The sequence below is a fragment of the Nelumbo nucifera genome, chromosome 1 (assembly GCF_055504915.1).
Source record: "Nelumbo nucifera cultivar China Antique chromosome 1, China Antique-T2T, whole genome shotgun sequence".
In the NCBI taxonomy this organism is placed as follows: Eukaryota; Viridiplantae; Streptophyta; class Magnoliopsida; order Proteales; family Nelumbonaceae; genus Nelumbo; species Nelumbo nucifera.
Genome location: NC_142649.1, coordinates 195301794 through 195315044, shown reverse-complemented (window position 1 = coordinate 195315044; position 13251 = coordinate 195301794). Strand labels below are relative to the sequence as shown.

Below are 13251 nucleotides of genomic sequence, written 5' to 3'. Positions count from 1 at the left end.
GGTTAAGTAATCAAAACTCTAACCTAACCCTACACCTGATTTGGGTTAAAAGTAAACATTGAAAGAAATCATAAACTTTAAGGTTAGGGGTTAGAAGTTAGACCAAATTACAAGAATGCCCTTTATATGTTTAGGGGTATTATGATTTGGTGGGCTAGGCCAGTCAAACCTGCACCTGATTGAGGTTAAATAATCAAAACTCTAACATGACCCTACACCCAAGGTTCAAAGTATTGGAAACGCCAAGTGTTTCGAAAAGGCAATTTTAAGAAACATATCAGGATACGCATGCATATCGGAGAAAAACTAAGATATGCTTGAAAACACTATAAATACTTTAATAAATCATAAAAAAACATCAATAACACTAAATATAAAACCTCAATGAGGTGTATATACATTTAATTTATATATTTTAATGGTTTTATGAAGAAATATATTGTAGTTAATTATAATTTCATTAAAAATCCTATGCTTAACTATAATTTATAAATTATAATTCTTAAGTTTTAATGTTTTATGGGATGGGAAAAACCCAACTCTCCTATCCAACCATAAAACATGCATTGGCACAAATTCTAAGTGAAAATATAATCAATAATTATTTATTATTTATTTCCAAAAATTATAAAAATAAATAATTCAAAAAATAGTTATTAAAGAAGAAATTTCAATTGCTTTGTGGATATGATAGATCATCCATAGAATTATAATATATACAATCATTGTGATCAAATGATAAAATATAATTAATTAATTATTTTTTAATTCTAATAATATAAAATAAAAATAATTATTAAATAAGAAATTTCAATTGGTCTGTGGATATGATAGATCATCCATAGAATTATAATACATTCAATTGTTGTTATCAAATGATAAAACATAATTAATTATTATTGATTTTTTAATTATAAAATATTAAAAAAAAATACTAAAGAAGAAATTTCAATTGCTCTATGGATATGATAGATAAATCCATAGATCTGAAACATATTTAGTCTTTGTAGGTAGAGAAAAATTACATTTTCAAAATTTTTATTAATTTATATTTCCCCGAATATCTTCATGAAATTTCCATAAATTTATTAATAACACAAAAAAAATTATGATTTTGAATGTAAGAAATGTAGATCAACATAAATTTAAACATTCAAGAAAAAAAAATCACAAGATATTATAAAAAATTGAAAAAACTTACCTACTTTTGCCATATTTTTTTTTAAAATTTGAAAAAATTTAAAAAAAAATTAATAATTCACACATGTTTCTTGCAAATTTTTGCAAATCTATCACTGTAGGAATGAGGTTTGGAGTTTTAGAGTCATTTGGGGTGAAAGAAGCTTGATTTTCCCCTTTATTTTTTTTTTCAGTTTTTGGTCATATCTTTTTCGTTGATACGCTACCAATACGCCCCAATACACCCCTGGTACTTCCCCGATATGCTCCAATGTGGTCCGATACGAGTCCAATACGCATAAAAAAAAGATGAAACGTCCGATTTCCATACATATCCCGTATTTGTTTTTCAAAGATATGATACGTTACACCCCATATCAGGCATATTGTATCGAAATTTTAAACCTTGCCTACACCTTAATAAGCCTAATTCTAACCTAACAACATAGGGGTGAGTCAAGTCGTATTTACTATTTAACTTGACCCATTGACACCCTTATACAAGATTAACCACTCTAACTAGGGTTTCAATTTGGATTGTGGTCAAAACAACAAAACATAAGTCAGAAATATAATACTTGAAATCTGGCTTAGATTGACTTAGCTCAATTAGAAATGTCATAAGGCTCTTTCTACTTCAATTTTGCATAAAAGGCATGTGCATCACCCAAATTATAAACACAAATGGACGGCACATCAAAAATTACAAATGACTAAATCCAAGAAGCATGGAATTTGGATCTCACAACAACACACTACAACTGCATATCAGCAACATATCCCTCAATCCGGTTTCAAAATTTGGAAGTATAAAGTAAATAACTATAAAAAATGTAATATCTGCCATGTATAGTTTAGGTAAGTAGTAGCTCAACCTATATCACAAGTAACTAACCAAATTTCTATGCTTAAATTGTTGAAGCACATTGTATTTTCCAATGAACGATGGGATTCTATACAAGCAAAAACTCTGTACACATTGTAAAAGCATGGAATCCAACCAAACATTAAGAAAATCTAATTTAAGATACATGTATGAAAGATTCCCAACATACCACTGGATGCTATGTGAGAAGAGTTTATCTAGGCTCTTCCAATGATGCCCTCTCTTTTCTTTGGCCAATGGAGCTAATGGGCCACACACAACTAGGGTAACCCTTCCCAAACCCCAAAGGACACAAGCCCACAACCCCCCGGGGTCTAGTATTGATTGAACCAATGCTTTAAAAATCGACCCAAAGGTCAAACCATTTTTGCCTCCAGGTCACAAGTCACCGGTTCGACTGGTTGGGTTGAACGGTTCAAACCATGCCACATCATTGCACACACACACACACACACACAATATATTCTTTTATATTTAATTTATGTTTTTTAATTCAGTTTTTAATTTTTTATTTATAAAAAATATTAAAAATTGCAATTTGAGACCAAAAATGGGGGGGGGGGGGGGTTTCACAAAAATAGCAGGGCAAAGTTACCCAAAATAAAAAAAATCATCCCAATCGAACATGGCCTCCGAAAGTTTGCATGTATTGAGTGTGCAACCTGCAACTAGGTCACCGGGTCGAATGGGTCAACGGTCGAACCGGCCGGGTCTAACAATTATTGACCAAGTCAATGGTTTTGACCATTTGACGGGTCTTGTTTGAACCAAACCCAAAATCCTGGTCGGGTGATGATTCAACCGACCAGGTCAACGACAGGTTGAAAAACATTGGATTGAACTACATTAATTGAACCGCTTTGAAAAAGTTCTAAACTTCATTGCAAAACTGATTTCTCAATTCAATGTAAAGATGTTTGAGATTTAAGAGATTTTTCATTAAACATACCATCACCACTTTCCATACGAGATCAGGTTCAGCCAATGCAAGGCCCATTCGGTGTTCGAACAACCTTTACAGCCTTGCATCGGGAACATCTCCATACTTCCGTGATTTATTTCATGGGAATATATTCTCAATACGCTATAATGGCTGTTGGAATGGATTTTACACTTAACTAAATTTGGTTTGTTTCCATACAAGGCCCAGCTTGCAGGGGAGTTCACATCAGCCCTCACAGAATGCACCCCAAGGACGCCCCACAACATGAGACCGGATCTGCTCCTCACACCTGGTGCCTCACACGCATATCCTATCACGCATTGGGAACATCTCCTGTACTTATTGATTATTATTGACGGGAGATGTTCCCAATGCATGGTGGATTGTGAGGCACCCATTTGTGAGGAGCAGATCCCGTCTCCCACAACATATCTCAATCATGTATTGGGATTCTCTCAATGATAAATATGGGAGATGTTTCTAATGCACGCTGAGATGTGCATGTGGTGCGCCAATGAGAACTTACAAAGACAGAAGCGACTGCGTGAAGAGACCGGGTGCTAACTGTTCTCCCAAGTCCCAACATTTACGACCGTGCATTTAAAACATCTCCATACATTTCTTCATCCAGGGGAGGTATTACCGCAGGGCTGCAAGTACTGTGAGAGCAGTGTCAGTACAAATTTTGTGCGTACCGAATCTGGATTTCTGCGTGAAAGGCTGAAAGCTCTCCCACTGTCCCACACGAGCACCAAGTGGTGTGGTCAACTTTACAGTCTAAAACAAAAGACCCCATCACATTAGGGATGAATAATAATGGTTGGACTTGTAACACATCTCGAATAGGGGTTTTTACTGTTCAATTCACCCCAACAAACTACTTAGGTGCCGGTTTGGAATTGATGCCAATACTCGGGCGGGTATTGGTGTTATAGGTGAAAGTGTTTGAAAATTTGAATTGTTATAAATCTGCAATGAAATTCAGAATTCTGAGATGGAGTGCCCCCAATGGAGCACGCACACGCCCCAAACCTTTCAGACTAAAATCAAAATGCTTAATTTCAGAAACCATTCCAAAACTCTCCACTGGGAGGGCATTTTGTTACTCTCTTTCACATGCTAAAATATTCTGGGGGAATGCCTGAAATGGTCAATCAAGGGGTGAAACAACATTCTCATCGTGTTATCTGCAGATGAAAGAATAACCAACAATACCAGTATATCACAGTAGTTTGTTTTGGGGGGTTTCATAGGGGAAAAAGCTTTGCCATGATCCATCTTCCTGCATGTATTTGCTCCCGAACCAGGGGAAAAGTTACAGGTAATAAGGGATGAACAGATGTTACATGGAGCCAGGAGTCACCTTGTAAACTACCAGAACCACTCATGTCCCGCATCCACTGCTTTTACATTTGTTGGCACTAGGGGCACGGTGCCATAGAGGGAAATGAAATCGTTTAGGCAATTTTTCCTCCTTGTACTATGTCCTTTCAGACTGCTGATGCCCGATGATCCAATTTCATATATCTTCCCTGCAAATGTAAAGACCCTATTCGTTAGCAATTAAATTGAAATATAGATGTTTAAATCATGGAACCCACAAATTAATTGAAACCTTATGCAAAAAATATATAAAGCTAATTTGACCCCATCAACAAAAGAGAGTTTTGGAATGAGAAATGAACCTGTAATTTGGGAAAAAAAAAGAAACTACATGCACTATTCCCTTTTTATATGCAAACATCAAAGTTCTATAAAGAAGCTATAAAAAGAGGTTCTGGAACTCGAATAGTTTGCACCATGCAACATAATAATAGGTCCATGTGTTGCTGGGTAAAAGTTCTTCGAGCCAGTGTAAATAGAAAAAAAAAAGTAATATTCTAAGATTTCATTTCCTAATAGGAGACAAAAAATCAAGAAGGAAATAAGCAAGAAAGAAAGATACATAAAATACTTAAAAAACATAAAGGATTTTGTGAGACTCTGCCTGTCAATGTTTAACATTGCCAAGAAAATGACATGGGAATAAGGGGAAGTGTAGTGGAAAAGGTGTTGAGATTGATGGACTACATAACCATTTTATTTGGTAGAGCCGTAGAATTTTTCATGCAATCCAGCATATACATGAACAATGCAGGAAGTCAAAGTCTTCATGAGCTACATAAATAGAAGAAATTACCTTTAACCCATATTGGAGGTGCACCAGTGGCATTTGCAACAAGTAGAGACATTGCAATGTCTTCACAGTTTCTGTAAGAAAGCAGAAAAGAACTAAATACATAGATATGCAATCTCTCTCTCAGGTACAAACATGAAGATGCAGGCAGGCATGTAAGCACACAAAAATACTTTATTCTCCTTAGAAGAAGGCAGCAAACCTTTCTCTTGTTACATAATCATATATGGATGAGGGCATCTTGTAGGTATACAAATCCAAGTACTTCTTGTGAAAGAATGATGCTTTTGAGAGGACCATACTGTAAGTGCCCATCCACCAAACTGACCACCAACCTCCATATTTGTAATATGCAACACCATCCTTCTGTTTTGGGCAAAGAAACGTTTTAGAAAAAAAAGGCAATATATGCATATATTTGTTTCAGAGCACTATGGTGAGTCATGAAAACCCATGACTGCATATTATTAATATGGGTTCCCAAAAAGCTGCATTTGTCATTGAACTACCTACTAAATAAAAGTGGAATATGTTAGAATCATTTACAGCTATTACTAATACAGAACTTTGATAAAGATTACAAGTCCATATATGCAGATTCAAGACCAGAACGATGAGAGTATTATTTTCTTTTATTTGAGGAAAGTATGAGCAAAGTTATGGGAGCCATATTTTTAGCAAACTTTCAGATTCTAAATGATTTTTTATACCAGTGCAGTCTATTATCACTAAAAGGATAAAGTAATTGAAAGAAAAGACTCATAGTCAAACAGTTAATTTTCTCTCTTCAAACAGACTGGATGGGACTCATATGAAAGAGTTTACAGATTTCCCATTTCTGCACCATGGAATGAAACCTGATGGGGATCAAGTGGCATTTAGTCAGCAGTTCATACAGCATAGGGTTAGGCAATGGGCAGCAAAGCCATGGAGCAAGGGAAACATACCAGACTGAACTGGTGGACCTGATAAAAAACACTTGTATACCCAAGAATTGCAACAGATTACTGGTGTCAAATCTTTCTATTTGCATAGACAAACAATTGCCATGTAAATTAATTGCCTACCTCCTCTTATGATGAATATTAGAAAGATAAAGGAAAAAGGAAGTTAAACTCTAAGGTATTATTTTTTTAGTTAGTAACTATAGATTATTAAGCATAGAAGACCACCAACAGCTCCAGTAGAAGAAGTGATTTGTTACAGCAGAGTAATCGAGATGCATCAAAATATATGTAAAGGCCATTACCTGATGCTGGTTCCATTTATCCATGGTTTTGGGAGGGGTATTTTTTGCATGTAGTGGCCACCCTCAGGCTCAAAACCATATCCTCACACATTGGACCAAGATTTTACCTTTGCACCAGGCAATGGCCTCCACATCAGATAATGTACTGGATTTCAAATCTTCATTTGGCGAAACAAGATTCATGTAGCCGACCCCATATAGTTGAGATAAGACTTAGATGATGATGATGAGGAGGAGGAGGTTATTTATTGATTGGATGTCACAACCATGAGATCTCTGGTTCAAGCACATATTACCAGAGCACCATGAAAGGGAATTATAAACAGAGGTTTTTCTACAATTTTACTAGTGAGTGAGGTAGGTGCATAGCTTCTTGACACAGTATGTATCATAACCAGAGAAGCTATCATCAGAAATTTTTCAACAAGAACAAATTCAAAGGTGAAACCTCACAAGGACAATATTATAGGAAAGGAAATCACTCACCTCTACATCCAGCCAATGCATGCGGGGAACAAATCCCACCATTGTGGAAGAAGCACTTTGCCACACACTAAATGCAAACTCCAGAGTATGGCAAGGAACAATTACGTCATCATCAACAGAAAAGATTGCATCTGTCCTGAGGTCCACAATTGGCTTAAATCTATTATTCAGATTATCCTCCTCATTTAGGTCAAACCTAAAATTAGGTTTGTGTGCAGTCTGTGACTTTGAGAATACAATATTCTTAAGATAGGCTTTTAGGCTGTCTGATGGTGGATCACTCTCACTCCATACAACATGTATTGCATCAGTTCCACTACAAGATGCATAGTGGGCTACAGCTTGCTTAAGGAGAGAATTACGCTTCCATGTGTTAATCAAAACTGTGTATCCACCCCTGCCAGATAGACAGAAATGCTATCAAAACACTGGAAGAACATATGCAAAGAAAAATAACTAATAGAGGGGAATCAATAAAGCAATATGAGAACATTAATTCTTTGAGGCTGTGTTTGGTTTGGTAGAAAATAAGAAAGAAACAGAATTGAGGAAAATTTCTTAAGGAATTTCACAAATTTTGTTAAGAACTTTCCCTTAACTTTCTCTTTCCCTCTTCTTTTCCATCAAACCAAGCATAGCCTTGGAGAAAATGGCCAACCAGATAAAATTGGTATGTAGAGGCAAGTCTATGAAGCAGAAAAGCAAACTGTGAATTGCAAAACAATAATGGGATTTGTTCCTTGCTCTCAATGAGGTATGGATAACATGATCCAATCCAGGAAAAAAAATCAAACTAACTGGGAATTGCAAAACAAAGGTGGGATTTGTTCCTTGCTGTCAATGAGGTATGGAAAATATGATCCAATCCAGACAAAAAGCTTACTTAGGCTGTTAGGAAATAGTTGTAGCTTTTATGTTGCAGCTAATTGAAGCGCAGCCTAGCACTTAAAGTTGAATTGAATGACCACATACCCACTTCATTCTTTTTCTCCTTTATGCCATTGTTTATTTGAACATGTGGGTATGATTGTGTGGCTGGAATCATATAGAAGATATGAAACTTGTCTGTATGCTCTCCAAATACAAACCTAGTATTTGACGGCCAAGACATATGATCAAATTTTTTTTTTTTTCTTTTTTGAGAAAGAAGGTAACATTCCACATGAATGGGATTTGTTATTGACAACCACACTAGATGATCGAACATTCCATCCATTAGATGGTTCGTTTAAAAATAATTGTTGTGGGCCAGCATCACCCTAAAGCAGGTCATACTGCTTTTGGTTTTATTCTTCTTAACAAGCACAAGATATCAAGCTGAATTTGATGGTCACTAAACATGCAGCCAGTTCTTCTGGTATTGGTGGTGTTTCATGGATTGTTAAGACAACACAACCTTTGTCTATTTGGGCCTGGTAGGGGTAGGAAAGGAGATGGCTCATTCCTATTATGTTTTATTTGGAAATCACAAGCCCTTTCTGAAGTTGCATTCCTTGTGCAGATTGCATGATTGGATAAAATTCTAGCAACCAATCATCAGGTCTCCAGATAAATAAATCAAGAGTGATAGAAGTGAAGAGCCAGTATGCAGCTTCTAATTCATTAATCATTCCTTCATAATTTGTAGTCACATTTTATGGGTGGTTTTGGAGTGAGCTGGAGTCACCCTGTTAACATCAGATTATATCTTGACAAATGATTATGTTAGCAGGATGACCCATTCCTGGGCAGGCTATAGGACAACTGTATCTAACTATGGATGATCAGAAGGCTCAATTTTGTCCCCCTCGAGGTAGTATCATATGCAACTGTGCTAAATAAATTCTGATAATAATACAGATTAAAATGATTATATAGGTATTAGGCATCTTTAAATAGACAAACGAGTCCACAATTAAAGAAGCGAAATCTAGTAAAATAAAGATATTAGGCATCTGTAATTGTGTTTTCCGGTGTAACTCTAAAGATGGGAAATTTGGAAGGCAAGTAAAATACCAACATCTTGTTGAAGCCCCATAGTGCATTTATTTTTTCTTGTCTTTTAGAGAAATCAGTGAAGTCAATCATATGTGGTAGTTAAAATGAGAATACACCAGAAACCTTTCCTGCATAAAAGCACCAAAAGACTTCACTATTTAAACTAACTCAGACCTTTTCATGACTTACCTAGTCATTGCATTACTTTCCTGTATTCTAACTCAGCCCTACAAACGGAGCAGAACCACATGCTTGAAAAGTGTACTAGAAGTAATCTCGAACCACATGCTTGAATAGGCAGCATTTTACAAGTGCAACAAAGGAGTCTTTTTTTTTTTTTTGATAAGAACAACAAAGGAGATTCTTCCCAGATAATTCAAAAGGAGAAATGATGATGGAGAAGGAAGTCTCCCAAGACCGAGATGGAAGAAGCTTATTGCTGATAGCAACCAACTAAAATTAGCTCCTCCGGCATGCTACGGAAGTGCAGTCTATCCTAAATTGCTGATACTCATTACAGTAAAGAACTGATAAAAGACCCAAAAATGCACCACCATGTACCTAAATGAACTAATACCTCAAATCCCAACAGGAAGATCTATTTTAGGAATGATCACTACCGGGTCACGAAGAGAACAATTAATCTCAACATTCCTCATCTTTGGGGGCAAAGTACTATGAAGAAAACAGAAAATAGAGCAGAGTAGTGGCACGGACAGAATACTGTGGTCAGCTCGCTCGCAAGCTAATAGTCAAAATCGGACCTGACCGATCTACCAAAACAATTTGTAAGGAGTACAATTGAGACTCATAATAACTGAGCCAAAACTAAGTTATATCAGATTAATCCAATCGAACGAAAGAGGGAAAGAAACAACTCGAAGAGAGATGTAAGGAGGGTTACCTAGACGGAGCGGAAACGGAAGAAGAGTAGTGAGGGTTCCATCCCATTAGAGAACCGATCCTGGAGCCAATGAAAAAAACGACGAAGAGAATGCATAAGGCGAGAAGGAGTTTAGCCTTAGAGGGCGGAAGCAAGTGCCGGATCCGACGGAGCAGAAGAGGCGAGCGGCTATTGTAGACACCTCGACTGGCGGCCTTATCCTTCGCCGGCGAGTACAAGCCGGTATCGCCGGCAGAGATGTCCCTCAATCCGATGATTGCCGCCATGGCCCACTTCCATCAAAAAGAAAAACAGTTTGCTCACTCAGGCATGATCGTAACATGAGCCACAATCCATACCGCCCATCTGATCTAACCGATTCTCATATAGACAAAAACGAGAAAGGAAATCGAGCTTGAGCAGTGGACAAATGAAATGGTTCCTCTTCTTCGGTTCTTCCTGCTACCAATATATAAATGTAAAAGCTCGACGTCTTTCTCTGATCTTGCTTGCTTTTAGTAGCTTACTGTTGGCTCACGCTTATCATCAACTGTACTGTACTGTACTGTGCTGATCATCATGCGCAGGTATCAGGTATCTTTGAGCTGAGGTTATTAGAGATAATTAATTACTGGTAATACCCCTGGAGATTGCCTGCTGCTTTGCTTTTGGGAATTAATTTTGACGCGATCGCAACGTGTCCACGTGTACTTGGAATCGTTAAACTCATACTTTACAGGGGAAAAAAAGCAAAAAAGGATTTGTGTGAATTGACGAAAAAGGAAGGAATTTCTTTTTTTTTTTTATTTTCACAAAAACAAAGTTTGCTGAATGAACTGAGGAAAGCAACAGACAGATTCAGGAATTGTTTTTAGTCTGTTGTTTCTCTGGCAACGTCTGGCAACGAGATTTGCAGCGATCACAACAATCAACCCATCATCTCTAAATTGGCTTGTGTTGACGCAACTACTGGTGGCCATGGATTCTGTAGCTCTGGATCTGCTGTTAACAGGGATTGTCTATATACAACGACTCAAGACTGGAAGATCGCCAGACAGTTGAATTGACCATTACTGGGGTGGAGAAAGCTGTGACAGAACAAAGGACCAGAGAAGAGAGAAATACAAACGTGGCTGGAAAAAACTTGGAACGTCGTTGACAAAACTTGATAGGCCACCGGTTCATAGGTCAAATTGTTTAAGTCTAACCTCTGGTTTTGATGATGCATCATATCACGAGTTCACGACGATGTAATTAATTCTCCAAAGTCTAACAATTTCAAAACCAGTAGTTTCTGATACAAAGTTACAAACATTCCTTAGTGCTTGTTTGGAATAGAAAAGCTTGCATATGATACATTACTACGGGTGAGGGGTAAAATAGTATTTACAATTAATATTCTTTTAGTCGTAATTAAAGCTGTGTTTGTTTGGTTGCAATGTAAATTTATTTGCACTGATGCAAAATTATATTACTGCAAATGATTTCAGTGCAAATTATGATTTATTTTTATTTTAAAATTTACTTTATTTTGTTTTATTTTCATTTGTACTCCTATACATTTGTATTAATTTAAATGAAATTGTATTGCAAGCAAACACAGCTTAAAGACAAGCAAGAAATTGGCTGAAATAATGTCTCATGCACAGAAAGCTCCCAAACAGCAAAGCTTTATTCCATTTGGAAGGGCTTTTTCATGACGGCTTTCAGCTTTATGAGATTGGCCTCACTCAAACAAGAGAGGTCCTGTTTGGGAGGGCTTCAGCTTTCTTTGAGCTGCTATGGTTAAGCTACTAGAGCTTTCGTTGAGCAGCTTATCAAAAATTGCTATCACCTAAGCCATGTTTGGTAAAATCATGTTAAATGATTGAACAGATCAGTTAATTGGGAAGATGCCCAAAAAAAGAGACTTATAATCTTTCCATATGAGTTTTCTTGGTAATTAATTGCAAAAGGGAGAGATTGTCTATACACAAGTATGCCTTTATTTCTGAAGTTTGGTTATTTCCTACATATGTGAAAGCTTTGCCATTATTCATGGTTATATCTTACGAGTGGAACAGTGGAAAAGAAAAGAAAAGAACAAATAAGAGATGGTAGTCTATCAAAGTTTAACTTTTTGTAGGTCAAGCATCCCTATTATCATGGTAATGAGTTGAGGAAAAACTTAAAATAAACAAAAAAACAAAAATCAGAGATTTTGGAGAAAAAGAAGAAAGATGAAGAGAGAGAAAACTTTGCAATGTTATTTCTTTAATGTTTATGCTTTTTTTAAGCTAAAACTTGTTTGGGAATAACAAGGAATGTTTTTTCTTCTTCAGTGCATAAAGGGAAGTAGAAGGAACACAGAAGAAAGAAGAAATACGTCTTTCACATGTCCTTTGATCTTTCAATGGATACTGTATGTGATTTTGGAAAAAGATTGAGGATACTTTTTGTATTAATGATCAAGTTGCCCAGCTGAGTTTCTGATGAACCATTGGCGGTGTTTGGGATTGATGCTGTTTCCTAAGAAGCATTTTCTGAGAAAACCATGTTGCATAAGTATGTTTTTTTTTCAAAAACTGTTCTCAAGTTTTCTATTTGGTACCTTGTTGTTTCTGTCATATAAGTGTTTTCTGTTTGGGATTGATACATTGTTGTTTCTATTTGGTACCAAAAGAGGGTATTTTCTCATGCCACATCAAAAAATGGATTTCTGATGTGACACCAGAGGAAAAGGCATCGATCCCAAACACCTACTAAGAATAGCTTCACAGGAGAGTCATTTAACCATCTCAATGAAAGTCGATGTCAACTTTCCAGATTTTCACCAAGCAGGGCTCAATGCGAGAAGTCACTGTCAGTAAACCCTCCCAACCGGGAACATAAGCGACATTTGATGAAAACCACTGAAAGTCCAAACAGACAGTACTCACTAAACAGACGCTTAGTATATGTTTGGCACCGATGCTGAGAAAACGGTGCTGCTGGTGTGTGGGTTGGAAGCACCGTTTTCTCAGAAAATTATGCCTTTTTATTTGTTTGGTATCGTTGCTATCAGGTAGGACATTTTCTGGAACAACAACAACTTTTTCTGTCCCATTTTCTCAAGCACTGTTTTTTCTGATGTAATACTGATGTGACATTATTTTCTAGAGCAACGACGATGCCAAACAGACGCTTAATTTGCTGTCCTTCAGCAAAGAAAATAGAAAACAACAGCCAAATTTTATTTGTTCGTATGTTTGTTTGTTTATTTGCTTTTTTTTTTTTGCAGGGGGGTAATAATATTAAACCAGCCCTTACTTAAGACTTAGGAGTTAAGACCGGGAAGCTTTTGATTCATATGGTAGTAAATAAATCCCAAATGAAAAGAATACTGGAAATCACTGCTTCTTTGTATTATTTTAATCTAATACTAGTTTTGAAAATTCAATTGAAATAAAACCACCCGATCAGTAAAAAAAAAAACAAAGAAAAAATAAACCCC

At 36.4% G+C, this 13251-nt stretch overlaps 1 protein-coding gene across 1 annotated transcript; it reads right to left on the bottom strand.

Annotated features, from left to right (window-relative positions):
• Positions 1–4044: 4044 nt before the first annotated feature.
• LOC104602241 (glycosylinositol phosphorylceramide mannosyl transferase 1-like) lies at positions 4045–10910 on the bottom strand. Its single transcript, XM_010265853.3, has 5 exons — positions 9801–10910; positions 6920–7316; positions 5387–5550; positions 5188–5258; positions 4045–4540 (listed from the first exon to the last, which is right to left on the bottom strand). The coding sequence occupies exons 1-5, from the start codon at positions 10064–10066 to the stop codon at positions 4380–4382; spliced, it is 1059 nt and encodes a 352-aa protein (XP_010264155.1). The 5' UTR covers positions 10067–10910; the 3' UTR covers positions 4045–4379.
• Between the last annotated feature and the right edge of the window lie 2341 nt (positions 10911–13251).

Coding starts and splice junctions, on each gene's coding strand:
- LOC104602241 (XM_010265853.3), bottom strand. CDS start 10,066: ATGGCGGCAATCATCGGATTGAGGGACATCTCTGCCGGCGATACCGGC. Junction 7,317..9,800: donor TCCGTTTCCGCTCCGTCTAG/GTAACCCTCCTT, acceptor TCTATCTGGCAG/GGGTGGATACACAGTTTTGA. Junction 4,541..5,187: donor ACCTCCAATATGGGTTAAAG/GTAATTTCTTCT, acceptor TTACATTTGCAG/GGAAGATATATGAAATTGGA.